Below are 26,329 nucleotides of genomic sequence, written 5' to 3'. Positions count from 1 at the left end.
GATTATTATATTTATTCAGAACTCTCCCTATCCCCCTCCAGAAAGGTGATCTACAACTCCTCCAGAAAGACATCTTTACATTTATTTGGAATAATAAACGCCCCAGAATATCGACACGTGTCATGATGTATCATAAAAGAGTAGGAGGACTGTCGGTCCCCAATATACTACTCTACTATAAGGCGGCTAGGGTGGCCCAACTGTTACTAACGCATCTTCCAACAGATAGGGCACCGGTATGGGTCTCGTTGGAGGCGGCTCAAATTACCCCATATTCATGGGGCGCATTGATGTGGATGGTATCTCCCCTACCGACTACATTAAAGAATATCTCCCTACTCTCATACCACTCCCTCATTCTGTGGCGATCAGTTAGATTCCGACATGGAAATCCGTGATTGGAAATCCAGGGTTCCCCTCGGGCCTTCAGAGCTCAAGCTATACTTGGTTTTGCTCTGAAACCCTAACAAAAGTCCATGACTTCAATAGGGCTGATCGTCTGATTTCATATGCACAATTCAATGAGACCCATGTCCCCCCTGCCCCAGAACAATATAGGGCTATACAGATATTTTCGTTTTTGCGCAAACTACTACCTGCCCAAACTAAAATGACATACACCCCGCTGGAAAGAATACTAATCTTTTCACCCTCTCGGCAGGGGCTGTTATCTATGGTATATAGTATTTTTAATACCCCTCACCCTGATACCAAATTACTGTATATGTTGAAGTGGGAGGAGGACATGGGGCCGCGTTATCACCTGCGCAATGGAGACAATGCTGTGACACTATTAGTAAGGATAGCTGGCAGGTATCCCTGGTTGAGACATCCACGAAACTGTTACATAGAGCATACTACGTCCCGGCAAAACTTCACGCCATATACCCAACGGTTTCGGCCGAGTGTTTTAGAGGTTGTGCCTCGGATGGAACTATGTACCATACATGGTGGTCGTGCCCACGAGTCTCAATTTTTTTGTCAGATATCTGTACTTTGATCTCTAATATCTGCCAGTTTACCGTTCCAAAACGGCTCCCTACATGCCTGCTAGGAGCCATTCCTCCCAGAATACCGAACTCCAAATTTAAGCTCGTCCAGTTTATATTCTTAGCGGCTCGAATTTATATAGCGTCCAAGTGGCGTACAGCTGATCTTGATATCTCTATGGTTATTAATAGAGTCAATCGTATAGCCATATTTGAAAAAATGGAGGCGGTGAGAACTGATTCACTCCACCTCTATCGTGCGGTATGGGACCCTTGGCTCTCCTCCCCTCATTCACCCGGCTTTCAGTATACTATTACCCTGTAAAGTGGGATCCAACAAGGTGATACTAGGAGCGCTTTACAGTAGTATGACTAATATGTACAATTTTATGGCATAGTTGGTTGGTTTATATTTTGTTATTCCTATGTCCCTCCAATCCCTTACCCACATGTAAATCCATTTCGGTTTAAAACAAGCACTTATTTCTATATCCTCCTGCGTGAGGATTGATTACATGCAATTGTGCATCACATTTCTGTACCGACATATCAATAAATACCTTTTGAAACTAAAATGACTTTCCAGAGTGACAGTCACTTTAGTTTTGATGCCAGGGCAATCACCATCCTCCTTGCATTAGTCATGGCGATGGAAGTCGCCGTGAGTTTCAGACTTCGCTTCCCTCCAGGGTCAATATGGGAGAAAGTGGATCTTTACTTACAATAGATAACTATATAGCATCTGACACAAAGCATGCACCTCCCAGAATGCAAATCATCAGAGAAAGCGATCTACAGAAACTAAACCATTAATGGATGCTTTGAGATGGGAGGAGGCTGCAGAATTATGAATGCAGCTCTTAATGATAATGGGCTATAATACATATTGTAACTCTGTTCAGTAGAAGATGAGAAAGCAATTTATTTGAAGGTTGCTTTACGTTTTTTATAGAGATGACATGATGTTAACTGTAAAATGGTGTACCGTATTCACATTTGACCCTACTGTACCATCCTCAGATGACCAACTTCATTCATTACTCGGAAACTAATAACGTGAGTGAACGAAGGAGAATATTGGGTATGAATTTAATTACACTGTTTTCTGGATGTTGGCAATACCTATTGTAAATGGAACTGCCTCCATTTACATATCATGCTGGCAATAATGGGGGCACAATCAAGATTTAATTTACATAATTGACAATGGGTACAGATTTCCACAGGACTGTCACGCAAATGGTTCCACAAAAGGGGTGGGATTTATAACAACATGCAATAAATGGGGCGTTTCCAGTTGTTTCAGTGGCGGAGCTCAAAAGGCTCCCGATTGTTTTTGCTAATGTTGGTAAGTATGCATTTATTACTGATGGCCAATTATCGTAATGATCACTCAGAAATGTTCAACTATGTCTGAGCCCTTGCAAACAGCAGAGCTTCTAATCAAACACCTGATCTCTAATGAAACAAGTCTAAGAGTATATTCACACGTGATGGTTTTGATTAGGTTTTTTATGCACTTTTTGATGCCAAAACCATGTGTGGATCATAAAGGGAGAGATAGTATAAAGGACAGATACTACTTCTTCAGTTGTTTGAATCCACTCCTGGTTTTGGCTTTAAAGTGTACCTGTACTTTCATAAAACTTTTGACATGTCATAGTGATGTCAGAAGTTTTGATCGGTGGAGGCCGAGTGCTGATCGCTGAAGCGAAACGCAGAAGCAATCAGGTAAGCGCTGAGCCGATTTGTTTCTGATTGGCTCTGCTCGGCTTTTCTTGGAAAGCTGAGTGAGTGGTGTACGGGCTGAATAGAAAGTCTATGAGTCTATACACCGCCCACTTGGCCTTCCGAAGAAAGCCGAGCAGAACCGATCAAAAACTAAGTCACTTTAGCGATCGGGTGGTATCTCAGTGTTTGGACCCCCACCAATAAAAACTTCTCACATGTCAGTATGATATGTCAAAAGTTTTATGAAAGTACTACACTTTAAAAACTGTGCAAGAGTACACCATGTGAATATATTCTTTTACATGTTTGCTTTGTCTGACCATTAACAACATAGTCTTATTTTATTAGCAGGTCCATATAATTCTGCCAGACATTGTAGTGTATCACTTTGATTTGGCAATTGAAACACTGAACAGTAGATTGTATTGCCCAGTCCTTATAATAATGTATTGCAGCGTTCCACCTTTAACCCTTCACCATAACAGTATAATTAAATGTAAAGATATAAGATATACATTGTTCACTATGGTACATGATTCTTATCTACATGTTATTACATACACAGAAATACTCTTGTTCTAATTCTCTGGCATCTCTAGCACATACAGTAAAATCACATAGTTTGTTCTTCATGGTAATGACATTCCCCCAGTTTTATAGTTCTGCCCTCCCCTAAGGTAGTGAGAAGTGGGTGGGGAGGGGGATCAATTATTTAACCAATAAATCTGCCAGAGGTACAGATAATTAACCCGGGCGTTAACCCCTCCACCCCCAGAAATGTGTGTGACTGGTATCTTTAGTCTTATGTAATATGGCATCTACAGGAGTATTGTACTTTCAGAGTCAGGAGCAAGAAGCTTGTCAAGACTGTACTGATGCCAGTTCCAAGCTCCTCTGCTATGCTAAAAATTGAACTCTTTACAGAGGATAATTATTAATATAAAAATGAAAGTGGATTTATCAAGCCGAGCATGCATGTTTATAGGGTTGGGTCGAATATGATAGCTTTTGGCAGCTATCTAATATATATGGCCGGCTTAAGAAACGGCTGAATAGAGTATCAGTAAAAAGGAAATTGAAAGCAATTCCCTAGTCTTCAAGACTTTCTACAATCTACAGTAACAAACATTCTGGCAGTGAAAACATTGGCCCATCTCCCCTTAATCTCTATGTTGGCTGGGGAATGACTTAGGGCCCTTTTATATTGGCCAAATACTTGTTCATTGGCTGATTGTATCGTTTTGAATGCGCAAAATATTGTCGTTGTCGGCAGTACACCTCCTTGTAAACAGAGAGACGTGCTGCCGACATGATAGAAATGTATGGGGATGAGCGATCATAGTAAAGAGCGCTCGTCCCCATACTAGCTCCTTGTAAAAGGAGCAAATGAGCACCGATCAAGGAGCTGTCTCATTGATCGGCGCTTGTCACACTGCCCATGTTGGGCCGTGTGAAAGTACCCTAGGGCCTTATTCACACGACAGTTTTCAGAACAATGATGTTCCATGGGTGTACTCACACGGCCGTTTTTTTTAACTGCCCGTGAATAATAGCCGTCAAAAAAATAGGACATGTCCTATTTTTGGCCGTTTTCATGGCCAGACGGCCCCCATAGCAGTCAATGGATCAGTTTTTAACGGCTGTCAATACATGTAACAACCTTTAAAAACTGATCTGTGACATGGGGATTGGCAAGGGAACTACTAGTTCCCTTGCTGGCTATCGGCGGCATACTCACCGATGCAGCGCTGTCTTCTTCAGGTGTGGTCTCTCATCTTCACAGGCTCTTCGACGGCGACGCTATGACGTCATCGCGCCGCCTTGGCAGATCCCGTGCAGACTAGAGATTACATGTGAAAAAGACGAGCGACAGCGCTGCATCAGTGAGTATGTAGGGCATTGTTGCGCTCACTACAAGGGTAGTGTGGTGCTAGTACAGGGGGCATTGTACATAGTGGTCAACTGTAGTGAATTTTCCGGGACTGTCCAGAATTTACAGAGACAGTCCCTGAAAATTCCTACAGGGAGGGTGGGGGAGGGTATGTGTGTCATCATCTACAGGGGGTCTGTGTGGCATCATCTACATCGGACTGTGTGGCATGATCTACAGCAGGGCTGTGTGTCATATACAGGGGGTCTGTGTGGCATAGTATACAGGAAGGTGTGTGGCATCATCTACAGGGCGGCTGTGTGGCATCATCTACAGGGGAGCTGTGTGGCATATACAGGGGGTTTGTGTGGCATAATCTACAGGGAGGCTGTGTGGCATAATCTACAGGGGGGCTGTGTGGCATCTACAGGGGAGCTGTGTAGCATATACAGGGGGTCTGTGGCATCATCTACAGGGAGGCTGTGTGGCATCATCTACAGGGAGGCTGTGTGGCATCATCTACATTGAGTCTGTGTGGCATCCTATACAGGGAGTCTGTGTGGCATATACAGCGGGTCTGTGAAATCATCATGACTATGACCTTCCTTTGGGTGTTTTCAGGGGGTTGGGACAAAAAAAGCCTGACAAATAAAACTCATCAGTTTTTTTAACGGCCATGAAATACGGATGCAAAACGGATGTCAAATGGCCATTAAAAACGGACAGACAGGAAATGGATGAAAATTTGGAGACACTGATGCAAAACGGCCATGAAAAACTGACAGTTGATCAGTTTTTAATGGCCATTTTTTTTCACTGTCGTGTGAATATAGCCTAAGGGTCCTCTTACACAGCCCGACGTGAGCCGTGTAAACGAGCCCACCGATCAACAAGACAGCTCATTTAACAGCGCTCGTATGATCTTTTCACACGTAGCTTTGTATGGGGATGAGTGCTCGTTACTTCAATCACTCGTCCCTATACGTTTCTATCATATCGGCTTACACAGGGAGATGTGCTGCTGACAATGATAATATTTTCGGCTGCATAAACGATACAATCAGCCGATGAACGAGTGTTTGCTCGTTCATCGGTTGACCGTTGCCCTGTTTACACAGGGCAATGACTGGGAACAAATGTTCTGTGAACGCCCGATAATTGGCCCATGTAAAAGGGATACAGGACTTCTTTTATTCGGTCTCCCAGTACAGATCACTAATCTGGTGCGGTCCCAGAATCAAAAATGATCACCTATCCACAGGTGATAATTGTCTGATCGCTGTGGGCTCCACCACTTGCAAGAATTAGGGTCCCGATTCCCGAACTCCCTGTTCCTCCTTACTGGTCGACTACAGTGAGGAAGAGCTTGAATGTAGTGGTGGTTGAGCACCCGCCGCTCTATTCATTGTCTATGAGTATGACGGAAACAGCCAAGCACCGTACTCTGTAGCATTTTCCTTCAGTCTTCTAGACTTTAAAATGCATGCTCGAACACCACTCCATATAATGTCCTCCTCACTGCGGTCAAAAAGCGAGGAGGAACAGGGGGTTCGGGATCCCCGTTCTCGCGACTGGTGGGGGTCCCAGCAATCAGACTATTATCACCTATACTGTGGGTAGGTGATCATTTTTGAACCTGGAATACGAAAGCTTGGAGGGAATAGATACTGATTAGGAAACATAAAGAAGCCTTGTATTTTTTCCATAATTTAGATTGCAAGGTAAAAGGGATCAAAGAGGACATTGTGCACTTTTTTTTAATATATTTTATGAGAGTAAAGAAAAGTTTTTTTTTTTGTAATAAAGACTATACAAAACACTGCACGATAAACTTGCCATGGTATATGCATGTGACACAGCCTCTATAACAAAATGCCCCGGAACCCCCAGCAATACACCCCAGGAAATGCAGGTCTGGTCAGCTGATTAGATCTCTTTCTGAGGCTACATCATTTTGCAACCTGGTAATTCAGACATATAGAGTGTATAATTAGGTGACTGAATTTGATTTCTATTCTGTGTGTGGTCTGATCTCAGGCTCCCACCCAAGGGCAGGCATGCAGGCTGGGGCAGCATACCCAAAATATTATGTCCAATACAATAACCTCTTCATCTCTGGATTGCCTTCAAATCTTGCTGTAGAGGACGTTGACTAAAGAAGGCAGCTATAACAATATATTTGTGAATTAATTTATTCTTTTATATGACAAAAAACATGTAAACTATACTTCCTTTTCGGCCTATACTTTAATCAGCTCTTTAATATTTTTTAAAGGTCCCCAACAAAGGCAGAATCTACCCTTTAAAAATAACCACATGCTAGCAGTGACTGGTTTTACATTAATATTACTGTTGATAAATATATATGGGATATTAGAAATCACCAAAGAATTCTGTCACCATAGAAGCCACAGACTTTTAATATTCTTAATAATTTATAGTGAGGAGTTCGGTACTCCTTATGACACATACTGCAGCTTCTGCAGAACATCATTTTGAAGGGGAAGTGGAAGTTTTATGTCAATCACTGATCACTCAATCACTTTCTTTTCAAAATAAGGGTATGCAGCAGTTGAGGTGTGTATTACAGTGGCAGCCACAGCCATAGTGCCCCTGCCAACCAAAGCTGTGGGCAGATTAGAAAAAAAATTGTGTCAAAATTTGGATCAATCAAACGGGAAAGAAAGATTTATACACTTCTTATTTGTTGGATACTATCAGGGTTATTAGAGTAAAAAAGAAGGCAACAAACACCCAATACTGAAAGGGGGATATGTGACCACAGCCTTACACCTGGAAAATGTATCACTAGAAATGTACAGTGACTGAACTTATCGCTGACAAAGTTGAAAATCTACACTTTGGGCAAGAAAAAAGACCGTAAGGATATGTTCACATGCAGCAGATTTGTTGCAGACATTTCTGCAACTGAAAAATTAACCACACGTATGATTGGGGTTGTTTCTTCGCAGGTGCATGGATTTCTGCAGGCCCCATTCAGAAAAATGTTACAGTTGCAGAAATTTCTGAAACAAATCTGCCGGGTGTGAATAAACTATAAGGAATATTACCTGCTGTCACGTTACATTGTCTATTGTCATACTGAATAAATAGTCATATAATATCAAGTGGGATGTTGGTAGACTCTGTAGATATCCGGGGCACCATGGGGCACTGACAGAAGAAAATACGCAGGTATATGACGATTGTTTTGTCATGGCACATGCCCCTGGTGCTCGGTACTAGCAACACCACTGATGTAAATTAAAATGTGTATATAATGAGTAGTAATAATTAAACTATCCCAGTTAATAAAATAATAGAAAAATATTTTGTTTCTAGATGAGTCGCTTCTCTGTGCTGTCCTGTTGGTTGTCAGCAGTGTTGTCAGTTTGCAACCAATTGGACAGATCTGTTTTCTATAGCATCATAGTACATTGAGGGAGTTCTGTATAAAGTGTCCATTCCACACTAAATTTGGGAATGAAAAAATGGTGCAGATATATCCCTCCCATACAATGGGGAAAGTTATCAAAACTACTGCAAAGTAGACCAGTTTTTCATAGCAAACGGTAAGAAGCAATTTTGCTGTGGGCAACTCGTCCACTTTTACTTTGCAGCAGTTTGGGTAAATCTCCCCCAGTCTCCAGTCTCAGTCTCTTCCCAGCTCCAGTCCCCTGTATACTTCTCTTGATAAAGCCATAGGCGAAATGTATATCGAGAGCTCATAGAGTCTCCAGACCACCGGTAATATGTAGCTGGACAGATTTTCTTTGTTTTCTCTGTTCCTTTTTTTACCTCTTGATCATGTTAGTTTTGGCAGACCGCTTGGTTTAAACCCTCCATTGATCATGATCAGAAATATTGTGATGCCATGGGAGTCTGGCAAGTAGATTCTGCGCTGTTATTAATTCTTACATAAACTTTTAAGAGTTTTTAATTTATGAATTGTTAATAAAGATTCCTCATTATTTTTATATTAAAATACTTTTGTGGGCTCATTTGGCTGTTTAGAGCCTTTATAGGATGTTTGTATTAGTATTGTAGTAGTGCACGGCATGTAAGAAATTTATTTTTACAATATTTTACCATATGTGCAACGCCCTAAGGCCTCCTGCACACGGCATTAGCTGTGTGCACGGTCTGTGATTACGGCACGGACAGGCAGCGGAGTGTCATCCGCTGGCCGTCTGCAATCCCGGACCGTGCACACACAAGATGTGCATTCATTTCAATGAGCCCGGACCGCAATGGCGGACCGTATATTGATATGTCCTAATTCCTTTGCGCTCCGGGCAAAGCACGGACTGTTGAAACCTCGGTCGTGTGCATTGGCCCATAGGATATCATGTGTTTTATACTATCCGCAATATACAGCCGCAAAACTATGGTCGTGTGCATGACGCCTAATATGTGCACTTACACATAACAGCAGCCTTGCGGAAACGTTTTTACATTATGTGCAGACACTTGGAGTGTGAACAGTATAATTCAGGTGTTCTGGACTGTCACTTCATTACTATGGATGCGGTCTTTGCTTCCTTCCTAAACTCACGATACATCCTGCGAGGCGCTTTTTACACTTCCTTTAGTAATGTACATCTCACAGGTAATCCTTCAAATCCCTCTTCCTTTCTTGTGTGTTTCAGCCGTCTGCTGGGTGACACACCTCTTGTTTTAATGAGTTAAACTTCACAGGAGAAAGCAGTGCAAACTATATCAAGGGTTAAAATCATCAGAGAGGTGGAGGTGGAGCCCCACTGGGAAAAAGGCAGAGGTGCAACCTGGAAAGTTTAGGTGTGAGAGAGGAGCAGCCTGGAACTGAGAGTATTTCAGGAGCGGAGTGTGGATGGGATCAGATACTGCTGCTGAGTTCTCTAAGCATGGATGTTTGCAGAAAGTTTATAACAAGAGACCTTCAGAGATCTTCATAGGACACTTGGTCACTGGATGTCCTAAGGCTACTCCTTTCAAGGCAATGACTACCCTATCACCGTAGACTACAGATCATCAGCAATTCAAGGGCGAATCATTCAGATGGTAAATGCGTCAATGGACGATCCAGAGTCCCTCAATTGTAAGGACCTAGCCAAAATTCTCATTCCTTAGCCTTTAGAAGAAGAAGGAGCTCCAAAAGCAGACACTCAGGGGTCATCTAGTTGATGGGTTTAGATATCCTCAAGTTTAAAGAACAAAAATATCTGGAGAATCTTTCATAGACTTGTAAATGGACTTCATGTTCCTGATCATTTGATATTCAAGAAGGAGCCAGACATCATTGTATCTCTAAGACATCTTCATTGGAAGTATCCAGATTGTGAAGGTATGTATGTGAATGAATCTAGTGAGTGGTGCCATATCCTCATCATGACCTGCACATTACATTATCACCTTTAACAGGACCCACTCTTGGAGTCCTGAATACATTGGGGTTTTTTATGATTTGGTAAGTATTATATTCTGATCGAAATGTGTAGGTACTTTTACTGTGTTTGGATGCTTTTGCTTCCTTATTAAGGGACAGGAATAGCATTGGGACTAAAGGTTGGCAAAAGAAGGGCTTTCTTAATTCCAAACTTTCCTAAAGTGTCAGCTGATGGACGTAATGGTGTTCAGGAAATAAAGTCTATACATCTCTTCCTGAAATCTAAGCTACACTCAATCCCTAATTGTTAGAAGGATATTGTTGGCCCGCATCTGGGGCTGTGTTTTCCTCTCATCTTCTTTTGTAAGACAATTTGCTACTTATTTGTAGATCATTTTTTGGATTACGTAGAAATCGCATCATGCTGATCTACTAAATGTGTTTTACTTCAATATGGCGACACTAGTAATTTGGCGAATATTGCCCTTGAGGATTGATGAGACTTGATAAGGTATTTCCATACAGATATGATCTGGTTGCATTTGTGCACCTGTTTAAGGAGTGAATAAAAATGAGGTTTTACTATGTGCTAGAGCTATTAAAAAAAGGTGTAGTTAATGTAGAGAATCCCTGTGAGTTGCATATGGTGGAATACATTATTCACAAGGATTAACACAGGCCCAGTAGGGACATTTAGTCCATCAGGACTGCACAAAATCCATGTCAAGAGCTAAAGATGCCGCTCAGAGCATACTATTTACCACTGATATATTTTTAGACCGTGATTCTGAGGGTCCATCCTCCATCTGTGCAGAACATGTGCGCATCTGCTTTTAATTGCATTGTAATCTTTATTATTATCATTATTCTAATCTTTATTATTATCATTATTCTAATCTTTATTATTATCATAGCACACCTAGGACATTATTTATAAGGTCTAATAGGTTATTTGTCAAACAACTCAAGAAATAGATCCTAGTGGCAAGTGGTTGGCTCCAATGGGTTTGTCTACTGCTGGACCTTTGGGGCCCATTAATGTGTCAGAGCCTGGGCCCACCAGAGGATCTTTTGGTGGGCAAGTCTGACCCGTTTATTTCAGAAACAGCCTTAGTTGCTTTCTATTGTTCTGAGTTATCATGATAAATGGAAGTACATCCTACTTTCAATTATCCATATCCCTTTGAAGAATGCAAAAAAAGTTCAAAAGTAATGTAAGTAGCCATGCTTTCACTATATTTTTATAAAACATAAAATATGGAACATTTGCCAGAAATGTACACAACAGGTGTCTGTCTAAAGCAAAAATTCAAATGGGGCTTCCTTCCTGGTGCTGGTTTATATCACCACACCCGCCATTCCAAAAGAGGGCCTGTAACTTGTTCACCTTCTATTTCACCCTTTGCTTTACAAACCTTCCGGGAGATGGTGCCGATTCCCCACTTTTAGTTGGGTAGGTGAATGTGCCCAGATGTATGACCCATTCATAATTATATTTCCAATTTCAATTTATTCTTAGATACCAGGTATGTCAACATTGCATACATTCACACCCTGTAGATTTATGTTGTGGTTATATTAATAGAATTTAATTTCTATTGATATATCCTTACAGGAATTATGCACTGTCGTTCAACTGGCTTTCTGCAAAAGCATAATGCTATTAAAAAAATCTAATCCAAACCCTAGCGTAAGCACTAAGCGTATCTATAGGGCTCTATTAGCCGGATGGAGGCCAAAAGCATGACCTTTTAAACTCCATCAGGCCAGTATACATCGGTATACGTTGTAAAAAAAAAAGTATAGAATAGCGTAGTGAACTAAGCTATTCCATACAATGGTATCCAGTTAAAAAATTATACATTTAACAGATGCCATAATAGCCTATGGGTGGTGGATGCTACTGTATGGCATCCGTCATAGGCGTCCGTTAAAACGTATAAATCAGGAAGCTATGGTGACGTAACTGTCCATATGATGTCTCATGACGTCTCCCTTATGCATGTTGGAGTTTCGGAGAGCAGCGCTTTGCGCTCCTGCCAGTCTCAGGGGATTGGTTGCACCACTGGACGCTGATTGGATCCAAGCAGTATCTTTCTGGTGATATTCAGCATATACATATGCAGTATAAAAAAATATTTTCCTGCACGGTATACATTTTTTAACAATCTGAGCCTATGGTCGCAGCCTTCCATCAGAGGTTTACGTTGGGAGATTCTCCCGACGTATACCTCCGACGTAGGTCGTAAAAGTGATATGAACATAGCCTTAGGTGACGCTGGGTGCACCAGACGTGCATGGGGCTGCCCCTCTGTTAATGCTACCTCACCATGTTACCAGAAATAAACTCTGAAAGATGAATCAATTACTGAATGATCAAACTATTCTTTCACCCACTGAAAACAGAAGCATGCACATGGCAGTGTCTAGTGATCACAGAGTATGAAAGGGAAGGGTAGACTAGTAGACAAATAAGTGCACAAAAAAGTGTATCAAATTCCAATCAGGAATTTACTTAAACTTTAATGGAATGATCTCTATCAATGACAATTCCTAATTACTTATTATGCAAATATAATTAATCTTTGACTTAACTAGGTCAATGGAGAGAACAGGCTTTCAAAACTCAAGAATGCAAAAGCATTATTTTTATTCTTCAGAAGCCTAGATTTGTATTCCTAAATGCATTGTGGTAAGTTATATAGGATCTGTCAGGGGAGAATATCTTAATTTTACATTGTTGAAGTATTCTCTGCATGACTCTGGAACCTGTAGGATTCAACAGCTGATACCATCCCTGGTCCAATGTAGCCATCTCTTGACATTTTGGCGCCAGATATGCAATTGACCAGTTTCAATGCACGTCACGAGCAGGCCGAGGTCCTCTCTCACGTCATCAATCTTCCCAGTCAATGAAGTAGTGGAAGACGTGATTGCCGGCAGGCGCTGTTCATACACTTGCTTTAGGCTGAGTTCATCCTCCGTTTCAGACTCCTCATTAGTGTTAGAAGAGGAATGACCACGCAGCAGTTTGTGCGGCGTTTGGGAGGTTTGGGCGCCATTTTGGGATCCGTCATATCCCTTAAGTATCTTCGCTGCAGAGGACTGCTTCGTAGGACCCATAACTATTATCCTCTGGTGCTCGGATCGTTAAGCTGATGCTGGCGATGTGAGTGGCCTCAGGATAATAGGCAGGATGACCATTAAGTTAGTGTATAAGCGGGAGCTCTGTCTAAGTGGACCGCTCATGTCGCTAGTTGGCCATGCATCAAGCACCATATAGATCTTTGATGCTCTTAGTTTGGGTGATTAGATCAGTGGTCGGGCCAGGATTTTCAGGCATAATACGGGTAAAAAAAAATACACCCATATTACGCTCATCAGTAACCGGCCTAAGATGTACACACAATAAGGCCATATATGTCACAACCCGAAACGTCTCATTTTTTCTTTCCTTATGCAGCAGAAGAATTAGGAATGAGCAGGAGCAACAATGCAGGACTATGGAAAATGTGTATAAGGAGTTTTTAAAATGTAAAAAACATTTTACTTTGCAATGCACCATTGTGTGACGGTATGATTATATTATTATGTATCTTTTATAGAAGTAACTAAATCCAGCAGTATAAATTCAATATATGCATAGGAAGTATAGCTTTGATGAATACACTAGGCAGAAATGGACATCTAATGAGGTTGATTTATTTATTTAATTGTGGATGGAGAATGAAAGTATCTTACATTATAATAACGTACATTTTATGCTGCTGCGTGAGTAATGACAAGAGCCCCAGGCAGCAGAATGGTTAGGCCCACACTTAAGTTATAGATGATATTCTATAATTATTTCAATTAATCATTTCCCATAGATCAGCTGCCAGAATTCCATTTTCAAGTTGAAATTTGAATGATGTTGTACCTAATCCCACATCATACTAACAAATTGCTTGAGCAAAGTGTTTGCTGTAAGTGACTGGAAATCATTCAGCCTAAGAATACCTAACAAAAGTCTGATCGGTACTAGAGGGTTGTGCCTATTTCCATGTATTAAAATAATTATTTGAAGAATATAGGAATTATAAATTTGTGTCCTTACACCTTCAAGCGAAGGAAACAAAATCAGTTGGATGATGAGCATGCTAGAATGATATGACGTCACAATATCTGACTGTATTGTAGAAACTCTATGAATATCAACAGTCTCCGTTTTGAAAAAACCATTCCTGATAAGCGGATGTAAAAAAAAAAGCATACCTTGACTAAGATAGATGGAGTAATACATATCCTTTATGGATGGCGTCATAGATTAAGGGCAAGGCCTTAAAGGGCTTTTCTCACAATGACACCTCCTTTCCATTTGCCCTATTAGGGCATATGAACGTTATAGAAAAAGTGCTAGCGACCCCTCTATTACCCGGAGCAAAAAGTTGCTAACGAAGAGCGGCTATGAGGGTATGTTCACACGCCCTATTTACGGACGTAATTCAGGCGTTTTACGCATCGAATTACACCCGAAAAAACGGCTCCAAAACTTTTTTCTACGCACCGCTGTCAAAAGACGGCGTGTAAAAAGACGCCCGCCTCAAAGAAGTGCATGTCACTTCTTGGGACGTAATTGGAGCCGTTTTTCATTGACTCCAATGAAAACCAGCTCCAGTTACGTCCGTAAAAGATGCCGCGAAAAACGCGTGCACTTGTCAAAACGTCTGAAATTCAGGAGCTGTTTTCGCCTGAAAACAGCTCCGTAATTTCAGACGTAATTGGCGTGGCCGTGTGAACATACCCTTGCTCTCGGAGACCCAGCTAACCCATTTATTACATGGATAACCATTTATTGGATCGGCTAGTATGTAATACTAAACTTCTGCAGGGGAAATGTATGGGACGCCACAACGTCCCATGTGGATATCAGCTGTTTCTCAGGGGTTTCAAAAGGGTGAACCTATGGCGAATGGACAGGCCAGCTTCATTAGATAGGATAACCCCTTTCAACAATTAATTTGGAAAAAAAATATTCTTTCCCCCCCCCCCCCCCCCCAAGAATGAGAGTACTTAGTGACTGCATTCATCTCGTGTTCCATACTAGGAGTACTTTGGAGGCTTCTTAACCCCTTCCCGAAATCCGCCGTATATATACGGCGCACGCCGTGTGGGGTAATATGGATCACGGGATGAGACCGCTCCATAGGGCGAGTGTGTCGGCTGTGTTACAGCCGACACTTCCAGGTAACGAGTGGGATCCCGTTCAAGCGTGATCCCGCTTGTTTAACCTGTTAAATGCCACGTTCAATAGCGATCGCGACATTTCAATTACTAAAAACGGGGCGACCCACTGTAACGTCCCAACGGCCCCCCCGCGACGAGATCAGGGGGGGCCGTTGGTTGGCACAGCTGCCTGGGGGCCTGACGAAGTTCCCCAGGTCCGCCATCTTTGCCTCGGGCAGGGCTTCATAAGAGACTGTCAGAATCGCGATATACTGCAATACATCAGTATTGCAGTATATATTGTGCAAGGGATCTAACGATCGCTGGTTAAAGTCCCCTAAGGGGACAAGTAAAAGACAGTAAAATTAAATTAAATTAAAAAATTAAAAGCTCAAAAAAACCCTCTTCCCATTTTCCCTCAAGCACAATGTAAAAAAAATAAAAAGCTAACATAACTGGTATCGACGCATCCGTAAAAATCTGATCTATTACAATATGTCATTATTTCGTCCGCAACGGTGAACGGCGTAAAAAATTAAAACCATCAGAATTGCTGTTTATTGGTCCCTTCTTCTCCCACAAAAAATGAAATAAAAAGTGATCAAAAAGTCTCACGTACCCTAAAATGGTACCAATATAAACTGCCGCTCGCCCCGCAAAACATAAGCCCTCATACCGCTAAATCGACAGAAAAATAAAAACGTTATGGTTCTCAGAATGTGGCGACAAAACTCAAATTTTATTTTTAACAATCAGTTTTTTCCTTGTAAAAGTAGTAAAACATAAAGAAAACTATATAAATTTGGTATCACTGTAATCGTATTGACCCGCAGAATAAAGTTAACATGCTAATTTTACCGTATGGTGAACGCCGTAAAAACAAAACCACCCAAAGTGTTGAGGAATCGCTGTTCTTTTCCTATTCCACCCCACATATATATTTTTTCTCGTTTCCCACTACATTATATGGTACAAAAAATAGTGCTGTGGAAATCTACAACTCGTCCCGCAAAAGACAAGCCATACGGCAATATTGATGGAAAAATAAGAGTTATGGCTTTTGGAAGGTAAAAACAAAAGTGAAAATCCGAAAAATGGCTGCGGAGGCAAGGGGTTAAAAGCATGGACCAAGACCTGATTTAAACATCTCAAGAGGTGCCCATTAACATGGACGTCATTCTAGAGATCTGATCCTTTGTTGGTCAGCATTATAATACGTGCATATACGGTGACAATGATACTTTTTTGGACTAATGAAAATTGATTTCCAATTTACAATGTATCAGACCTGATTCAAAGCCGTTCTCAGTCGCTAATCACCTCTGCATTTATGGTTTATCGACTGGGAATGGCACATTCCGGAACAATGCAGAAAATAGTCCAATTAATAGTTTATGTAAATCTTAAGAATATTTTTTCTCAGCAGATGCCCTTTGCTAAGCAGGCACTTTGGAAACACTAAATAGTTGCTTACATGTTAGGGTATGTTCACACGAGGTCATTACGTCCGTAATTGACGGACGTATTTCGGCCGCAAGTACCGGACCGAACACACTGCAGGGAGCCGGGCTCCTAGCATCATAGTTATGTACGACGCTAGGAGTCCCTGCCTCGCTGCCGGACATCTGTCCCCTACTGTAATCATGTTTTCAATACGAGACAGTTGTCCAGAGAGAACAGCCTAGATTTTCTGCGATTTTCAATTTTTACAATAGTTCATTCCTGTTTTATGTCTTGCACAGTGAGTTGAGGACTGTCTTTCTTGGTGGATATACTTGACACTTTGGATGCATGGCTTAAAGGGCAATTCCATGCTGCACTATAAGTAGGAAAACTGAATTTTGAAGCAAGTACCCCTAGTCAGGTTGCTGAAATCAGTGCCGTGCATAATTGTTTTAGGGTTCTGGGACTATTTTCAGTCCATTGTCCAGTTACACATAGTACCCATGATCAAAATTGTACCCCTAAGACTGAAGCATTCATGTCTTGGGCCCTTCCCACATCAATGGCCTGAGGCTACTGTCTCAAAGTCCTTATGAAACTCGAATGTGTGTACCGTGTACTACATGTATTCTACGTCAGATTTTGTTACGTGAATTCTTAAATAGGTTATGTTCGTGTTTGGTATTTAATGTTAGTTGCCACAAATAAGAATTCAGCAGTGAATGGGTTAAGTCTCTGCTCCCCAGACTTTCTGACCCTAATATCCTTGGGGTCTCTCTCTGCCTCCAGTGCTCGTTACGACTCAGACGATAATTACTGTAATTTGCATCCAGCAGCCCTTTATTACAGCTGCCGGCTCCTGGGATATTTAGGATGAAAGATAAACTGTATTTACATTTCCTCTGTATATTTGAAAACATCTCATCAGAGTGGCTGACGTGGGATCCTGATCTGGCAATTTACAATCTAAAATATCTAGGACCCCGTAGAACACATCAGAGGTTAGAGTTACCCAGAACAGAAAAAACAGGCAAGAGGTAGCGCCGACCCAAGTGAAAGCAGGAACTAGAAGTAAAGCAGGATGCTAGTGGAAAGAAGAAGGGATGGGAGATCAATTGAGAAATATAATAAGTGCATCCATTGTATAGTACAGTCAGTAATGCAGGAGTAGGGGGTTTTAGTGCATCCAGGATGGGGAATGGTAAAGATTTCACTGTATCCAGTGTAGAAAAGAACAGACGTTCTTGTGCATCCAGTATGGGAGGTTCTAAGGTATATATAACAGTACAGGGGTGCTAGAACATCCATTATAATAGAGAGTAGTGGCTCTAGAGAATTATGTATAACAGGGAGTAGAGGTTGCAGGAAATCCAATATGAGAGAGAGTAGAGAGTAGAGGTTATTCTGAAAACCAGGGAGTAAGATTGAGCACAGGTTCTGCTAAACGTGGGATATGGGTTTGAGTTGTGTACTCATGAAGAAAGGGCAGGAGGAACATGAGTTAAAGTAAAGTTTGGTATGACATATGCTCCAGTGGAAACAACATCTAGTACAATAAGTCTGAGTTCTAATGTTCACTCTAATGTTCGGGTATAGGAAGTTAGTTATGAAATTAAATGGTGAAAGTTAATATGAATGAAATAGTAAGAAAAGTGGAAAAATGAATAAAGCTTCATTTCAGATCAGGAAAAAGACTCACAATTACACTTCTCCATAGTTTTACACATGGAAGCCTTTAGCTCTTCTTTGAAGAACATCTATCAAATTTTTCAGAATATTTCGCACTATAGTCACACATCTCGTAACACACACACACACACACACACATCTCCGCTGTGCTGCACCTAGCCTCTATCTATTTTTCAGTGGATTATGCCCCCTTGAATTTTGCAGGAGATGTGACCCCCTATTTTATATTCTATCTCTCCTACACATTGTAAGAAGTAGTCAGACATTTTTAAGACTGCTGAGAGCTGTATTTGGTCACCTGGTCATAGAGCCTGCATCGGAGCATACACTTTTTTCTCTCCTTTTTATCCCCCTTTCTACTGTCCACATCTGTCAATTATGTGTATTTTACCCTTATAGTCATGCCCCTATGTCTTTTGTGCCTACTCGGATTAGCACACAAGGGCAAGGCTTTGCTACACTAAGGGCAGAATGTACCCATGTACTTAAGGAGACAGGAATGCAAAATCCTCCAGTGAACTGGACTGTTTCTTTTTCGTACCATGTGTCTGAGTCACTGAATAAAGACACCACTGTTACCCACAATAATAGTTCACAATGAAAAGTGCAGAAAAGTCTAATTATCACTGGGTACAGGAATATCTGGACATGGTGTTCTCTAAAGGAATTGGTGAAAGGTGCTCACACTCTATCTAATATAATCCATGTATTACAGTCCCCAGCTATGTTTAGATGCACAAGACAGAACATTAATATTTATTGTATGGGTGGAATAGAACTTTCTTTCTAAAAATTTTCCATTGATATTTTTACAGCTATCCCTTGCCTGGACAACCTCATCTGCAATGCTGACCGCTGTATGTAACTCTTTGGGAAACCAACCATCTGAGGCTCCTGGATCACCAGCCCCCTCTGAGCTCTCCCTTAAAACATACACTATTCCATCAGACTCTGATCCAGGACTATCCCTTCAGCAAGAGTCACACCAAGATTCACCCTATACTCCTTCTGAACGATACGCCTCTCTTTCCTCTGTACGAATTCCCTGTCAAACATTTGCAGGCCGAGAATCTGCTGAGAGCACTTCATTCACCAAATTTCTGCACCCATCCCTCGAGATGTCTCATCCATATGAATCCTGGATGAGACCTCCAGCTCCAGGGGGGCCTGGTGAAGAGCCTGGTGTTCCTTCATGGTGGGATCTCCATGCTGGCTCCAGTTGGATGGATATGCAGGCTGGAAGTGGAGGCTTTACTACAACCTCACCCCACCAGGCCCCTTTGGGTGGATATGGCTCCGATCTGTGTATTCCCCCTTCACACATGTTGCCTCCAACACCGCATCTCATGGGAACATTGGAAAACACAATGGAGTCTCATGCTACTGAACAAAGTTCAGATGGTTCCCCCCGTCCCAAAGGTGCCAGACGAGCAATGCCACGTAGTTCTGCCCAAACTGCCTGTCGTTGCCCTAACTGCCAGGAAGCAGAACGTGTTGGTTCCGCTGGAGATGTAACAAAGAGAAAAACCATGCACAACTGCCACATCCCAGGCTGTGGAAAAGCATATGCCAAAACCTCCCATCTAAAGGCTCACTTACGCTGGCACAGTGGTGATCGTCCTTTTGTCTGCAACTGGCTGTTCTGTGGCAAGAGATTCACTAGAAGTGATGAGCTCCAAAGACACCTACAGACCCATACAGGGGCAAAAAAATACCCGTGCCCTTCCTGTAGCCGTGTCTTTATGAGGAGCGATCATCTCACAAAACACATGAAGACCCATGACGGAGAGACCCGAGGGTCCTCAGAGACTTCTAGTAAGGCCAAGAGGGTGCCAGAAGAGAGCACTAGCAGCCATGCAAACTGAGACTTTTTCCTCTCATAATGAGAAAGTTCTGTGGTGGTGTGAGAGGTCTTTTCCAACATTATCCTCCACAGTACAGGATTTGTAGTGTGGGCAAGGTTCATTGTGTATTAATTTATTTGTTGATAGATGGTATAGGAGTAGAGCAAGAGATAGCGAGATGGGCCAGTAGAGAGATGGGCCAGTAGAGAGATGGGCCAGTAGAGAGATGGGCTAGTAGAGAGATGGGCCAGTAGAGAGATGGGCCAGTAGCAGCAGCAGAAGCACATTGAGCCATGGTAATCTAAAGAAGAGGTGGCAGAATAGAAGAGCAGGCGATATTCTTGTTAGGGCTTGTAGTTCTGCAATATTAGATGATCACAGGAGGCATAACCTTTTTTAAAGAACACTAATTTTGTCACCTTAAAATCTAATAAGGCATTTCACTCGTTTGTAGAAAAAAATAAAAGTAAAAAAAAAAAGCCAATAAGGTTTGCAGCCATGCACTGAATGCTATACTTCATAAGCTTCATTTTAACTCTTTAGCTTCTAGATTCTAGACTACATGGATTAGAGGAAACACCCACTGTTCTTTGCTGTTAATCTGTTTTTGAGGGGCTGCCCCTCCCGCAGAGTCTCCTCATGTTATGGGGGGAATGTCTCTATAAAACTGGGTGTGGAGGGAAATGGGCAGAGAACAACTCCACGCCCAGTGAAGCACCGACACGCACTGGCTGCACCCAGGGGACCTGTAGGGTGCTTTATTAACCCTTTCCTTGCTATTAGGAGTCGAGACAATGTTTAGAACCCAGGTGATCTGTACGCAGCTTAATTAACCAGATGGTGCTTTTCCTTTTTTTTCTGTCAAGGACTTTGCTTGCTTGAATGAATGCAAAAATTCACTGTCTTACAACGATCCTTGCAAAATATGTAACAGCGTAGTTCATGACAACATTGCTCCTAAACATATTTGCCATTGTATAAGCCTCTGTACATTAATATGTGCATCAGTTTTTTGGTGGCTTAAAATTAAATCTATTCTATATTATGTTCCTACACAGAAAGCTTTTGTTGCTAAGAACATGAAGGACTATCATTACCATAAATAGGGGTCTATGTGATGGTATGAAAGAGAATTCAAATTTAAGCAAACTCTAAAAAGCTGTTCCATAAATTTACTATGTAAGCAATACAAGTCAAATCTTAGATTTTTTTTTTTACATTTTTGGCTCTGTCTCCTGCCCAGCCTTTGCAGGTTTATATTATTTATTAGGACTAGTCCAGCGGGAGGTCTGGAGTGGGATATGGCCAGTATTTTATTCTGATTGATGTGTGACTTGAATTCCATTCATTACAGTGTGAGATGATGGGTGTCCGTATAGGGTCTAGCTTGAGTTACCACCCAAGAGAAGCTGATGGTGAATCCTTTGTAGTTCATCACAAATGGTCCACATTGTTAGTACATTCAAAAAGGCTGTATTTATAGGTAGTTTTACTCTTGTAACCAAAAAACATGCACACTCACTCTGTCCACAAAGACTAAAGGCCCTTTTACAGAGGCCAATGATCGCGCAAATGAGTGTTCATATGACTGCTCGTCCCCGATTATAGCCCCGTGTAATGATCGGCAGGGTAAAGAGGGAGATGTGCTGCTGACGTGAGGGAAAGGTATGGGAACGAACAATCGTAGTAACGATTGCTCGTCCACATACATAACCAAGCATTGTTCCTTGTGAAAGGAGCAAACGAGCAGCGATCATCGAGCTGCCTCATTGATCGGCACTCGTTTTCACAGCCCATTTTGGGCCGTGTAATAGGACCTTAAACTTTGCTGTGTAATAAGATGATGAGGGCTTGGCCTGAGGTATAAAACCAATTATATGGTTCAAGCAAATAACAAGTAGTGATAAAGTATTGGTTCTGTGCCCTATAAATCTATAAGGTGATTTAATAGCCCACCTACAGTGTAAAACAAGGCCACACTCTTCTCTGACAATTTAGGATGCATGCCTGAGTGTTGCTATCCAGGACCTCTACTTGGACCTTCACAGAGGTGTAACTATATAGGATAAAGACGCTTTGGTTGCACCTGGAACCTGACGGGGCCCAAAAGGTCTTTGCCCCATATGTGTTATATTTGGGGGTCCTTTTTACAGATTTAGGGCCCAAGAGTTTCAAGTAACTCCTCTGGATTCTGACACCAATCATCCGTCCAGTTGATGGTATCTAATAATGTTGAAAACAATGAATTTGTGATGACATTAGGAATAAGAATAAAAAAAATTCTGTATGATTTGTGATGAGTTTGTGTGTTTTGTTGGGCAGACACAGGGAGGGGGCAGGAGCTTGGGTCTCAGTCTTCTCCTCAACAGGCGTCGAGATGGTGAGCACGTTGTATAATCCATGAATCAGCGTCTCCTGTGAGATTTGTGGTCTCTGCGGGTGTGATCCTGGGATGGGCTGGCAGGACTGTAGTATGGTGAGCACCAGCTGGAGCCATACATTTTCCTGGCAGGTGGAGTATGTAAAACAGGAGGAACTGCACCTTGTTTAATTGATATGCACAGGAATACAGAGCTATCAGGGTGAGTTCACACTGAGTTTTTTGCAGGAGGAAAATCTGCCTCAAAATTCCGTTTGGAATTTTGAGGCAGATTTTCCTCTGCCTGCACGCCGATTTTCGCTGTGTTTTTTTCACTGCGTTTTTTGCCCGCGGCCATTGAGCGATGTGGGCATAAAACGCTGCGAAGTACGCTTTTTGTGCCTCCCATTGATGTCAATGGGAGGTCAGAGGCATAAACGCCCGAAGATAGGGCATGTCCCTTCTTTTTCCCGCGAGCTGGTTTTTCCGCTCGCGGCAAAAAAAAGCCTCCGCCTCCCATTGAAATCAATGGGAGACATTTTCGGGCATTTTTTGGCGCGTTTGCGGCGCGGTTTCAGCGTCAATAAACTCGTCAAAAAACAGTGTGAACTCCCTCTTAATATATTACTGTAATCTCCGTGGCTGCGGGCTTTCAGTTCCAACCTCCCCCTGACAGCCGCAGCCGCAGCCACGAGTCGGCAAGCGCTGGCCCCAGCCTCCTCCTCAGGAGACGCCAGCGCTCGCGTCCTCGCCTCTGCCAGATCCCGTAGGGTGAGCACGCATGCTCGTGCCTGCTCTTAAAGGGGCAGCGCGCGCACCGGACCTCATGGACGAACTTTGACCCATGAGTACTCTGGACTATAAGAGGGGTCCAGCCCCCTAGTTCTATGCCTGAGCGTTGTTGTGTTTTCCTTAGTCTGTCTATGCAAATGGTCCCCTAGTGTTTCCTGCTCCCACCCAGTGTTTCCTGTTCCTGTTCCTGTACCTGTATTCCGATCTAGTGCCGTGCTTGCTATAGTCGTGCTGTGCTGGATACCACACTTGTCTGCTTTCCCACACCTGACGTCCACCTGCTGCCTAGTTCCTGCCAAGCTACTGTCCGTGCTGCCACAGGTACCCTATATCCTATAGACTCTGACCTGCGCCCTGTTGGCCAGCTGCCTTACCGCCAAGGCGGTACGACCCAGTGGGTCCACAGACCCTTCGTGACAATTACCAATGCATTAAAATTATGATGTATCTATTATTTCATATCTATCAGATCATATCTATCATGTCATATCTATCTATCAGAAAAATAGATAAAAAGAAGCAGCACCACCTTTATTAGTGTGAGGTGCAAATCCTCGCCAAAAACACGACCAGTGTCTTAAGTAGTGTAGCAAAAAAATCCAAACACGAAGTTAGTGAAAAATAAAGGATTTGTTCATTTCACCAAACGCGACATTTCAGCCCTACACAATGTGGCATTTCTCAAGTCATACCTACCTATCTATCTATCTATCTATCTATCTATCTATCTATCTATCTATCTATCTATCTATCTATCTATCTATCTATCTATCTATCACCTTAACAATCAATTGAGTTTACAAATTAATTTAAAGTTATATCTTGCTCTATGTATAAAACTACACTTGTGGCCTATACACGTAGGTCCGTATGCCCCAAAACATTGGCTTGCTGTCCAAAGTATGCAATCTGAATTGAATTTGTATTCATCAATTTCCCCCCACATTTGCGGGGGAAACCCGCCACAAAAGATTACTCATGTAAACATACCCTTAGACTGGGACAAATGGAACGCTATGAAAATATGTGGTAAACCCACATGTGATGTGAATTTTATACCTCACAATAGAATTCTGCAGCATGCACTGAATTATTTTTTTTCTGCTGCATGTGAATGAGGTTTTCAAAACTCTATTAACATGCATTGTACTGTACTTTGTTGCAGCTTCATAAATGCTGTTTTTGCCAAACACAGAAGTGGATACAAAATAGAGAAGTTGACGTCTTGATACCTTTCCTTCCTTTTTATATTCAATTCTGGCTTTATCAAAATAAAATTGTTCTAATGCTAAATACTGCATCAAAAACGGCATATGTGAATCTGGCCTTACAGGATTTCCTTGTAGAGGAACACAGAGATTCATGTTAGTGTTGGCACCACAGACCATCGGGCATCATGTCAGGTGCTCCTGCAGGTCCCTGCCTGGTTATTGTTACGCTGTAACTTCTTACTGATTCATGCATTATGATGTTGTGTCTATAAACATATGATGGCTATAATTCGGAGAACTTATCAGCCCTTTAAATATTAAAACAAGATACTTATTCTGAAGCCAGCAATAAAAATGTGTGTTCTAAAAATTTGGAAAATATGAGGGAGAAGCTTTTAGGCCCTTTTCACATCAAGTTTTTCTTCTACATTTAGCATGTACGCTGGTGAAGCTCCCAACGCATGCGCTAAACGTGTCCATAGCGTTCCATTGCCAGACAGAGGTCAAAAGAGTGTCCTTTTGGCCTTCATCGAGCTGGTTTACATTAGTATACTGCAAAAAAAAGGATATGATATAGCATGGAAGACTACGCTGTTCCATACAACGGTATCCAGTTAAAAATGTATACGTTTTATAGTGCCCCTAATAACCTAAAGGGGAATGAATGCCACTGTATGGCATCTGTCACAGGCCAATATTAAACATACATGGACAGTTAAGTCGCTGGGGCTTTCCAGGGCCTTACTGGTGCGGCCGGTGGCAGGCGCCGAAGGATGCAGTGCGGGCAAGCTCTGATATCTCTCCTCTGCGTGCTGGAGAGCAGCGCTCTGCACTCTCCTGCCAGTCGGTATCTTCTTAGAGATATTTTGCATTCTCCGATCTATCAATTGGCACCTCAATAATAAGAGGCGCACTGAGAGCTCTAAGATTCGGGGCAGTGAAGGCTGCACTCGCTCTGAACGAAGAACAAACAGCCAGCATAGTCTCACATTGTAAGAAAAACATAACCCGCATGGTACATGTTTTTTTTTAATAATGGGAGACTATGGATGATGTGTCCCACCATATGCCTCCCGATTTACACCTCCAATGCAGGTTCAAAACGTAATGTGACCACATGCTTATATGCTGCTAGCACTGAATTCAAAGACACAGATATTGACTATAGGCCGGTTTGCCGCGGTTCTGCCAAACCGAACTTACATCATAATACAACTGTGAGGTATCCTGGTGTTGCGGCACAGCTGAACTGAAACAATTATTGTGTAGTCACACGTATATTTTTTGTTTAGGTTTTGTGATGCAGGTGTTTTGGCAGAACCCAAAACCAGTGTGGATTATAAAGGGACAGAAAGTATAAAGGACAGACACTACTTCTCTTATTATAATCCATTCCTGGTTTTGTCTTCAAAAACTGCAATAAAAAAAACTGATCAAAACCTACATGTGTGAATACATCCTTAGCAATATCAGAGTGGGGCACGTTGCCCTTCTTGGAATCAGTAAATATGGCCAAAAATTTACTGGATATGCGTCAAATTCACTAAATTGTACAGGCTTTGATGCAAGTACTTGTAACTTTATTCTTGTGTATACCTGGTTCGGCCTCAGTCTGACACTTTTCTAGAACTGTAATTTTACATGCGCTTAATGCCTGTGACAAATTAAACCAACCCGAAACTTAAGGCCCTGTTCACATCTCCATCAGGAGCCTCTGTCGCAGATTCCGTGAAAAATCCCAGACAAAATAGCGTAGCATGCAGCACTATTTTGTCCTGCAAAATGACAGTAACCCGAGGGAACCGATTAAAGTTAATGGCTTCCGTCTGTG

At 42.1% G+C, this 26,329-nt stretch overlaps 1 protein-coding gene across 1 annotated transcript; it reads left to right on the top strand.

The window, feature by feature from the left end:
- The first annotated feature begins 19,113 nt into the window (after positions 1–19,113).
- SP6 (Sp6 transcription factor) lies at positions 19,114–20,567 on the top strand. Its single transcript, XM_075845585.1, has one exon. The coding sequence runs from the start codon at positions 19,138–19,140 to the stop codon at positions 20,155–20,157; it is 1,020 nt and encodes a 339-aa protein (XP_075701700.1). The 5' UTR covers positions 19,114–19,137; the 3' UTR covers positions 20,158–20,567.
- Positions 20,568–26,329: the final 5,762 nt, after the last annotated feature.

Source organism: Rhinoderma darwinii, chromosome 13 (assembly GCF_050947455.1).
Source record: "Rhinoderma darwinii isolate aRhiDar2 chromosome 13, aRhiDar2.hap1, whole genome shotgun sequence".
Classification (NCBI taxonomy): Eukaryota; Metazoa; Chordata; class Amphibia; order Anura; family Rhinodermatidae; genus Rhinoderma; species Rhinoderma darwinii.
Note: the sequence above shows the minus strand (reverse complement) of the source record. Positions and strands in the feature narration are given on the sequence as shown.

Bases quoted from the DNA above. Each gene is read 5' to 3' on its own strand.
- SP6 (XM_075845585.1), top strand. From the start codon at position 19,138: ATGCTGACCGCTGTATGTAACTCTTTGGGAAACCAACCATCTGAGGCT.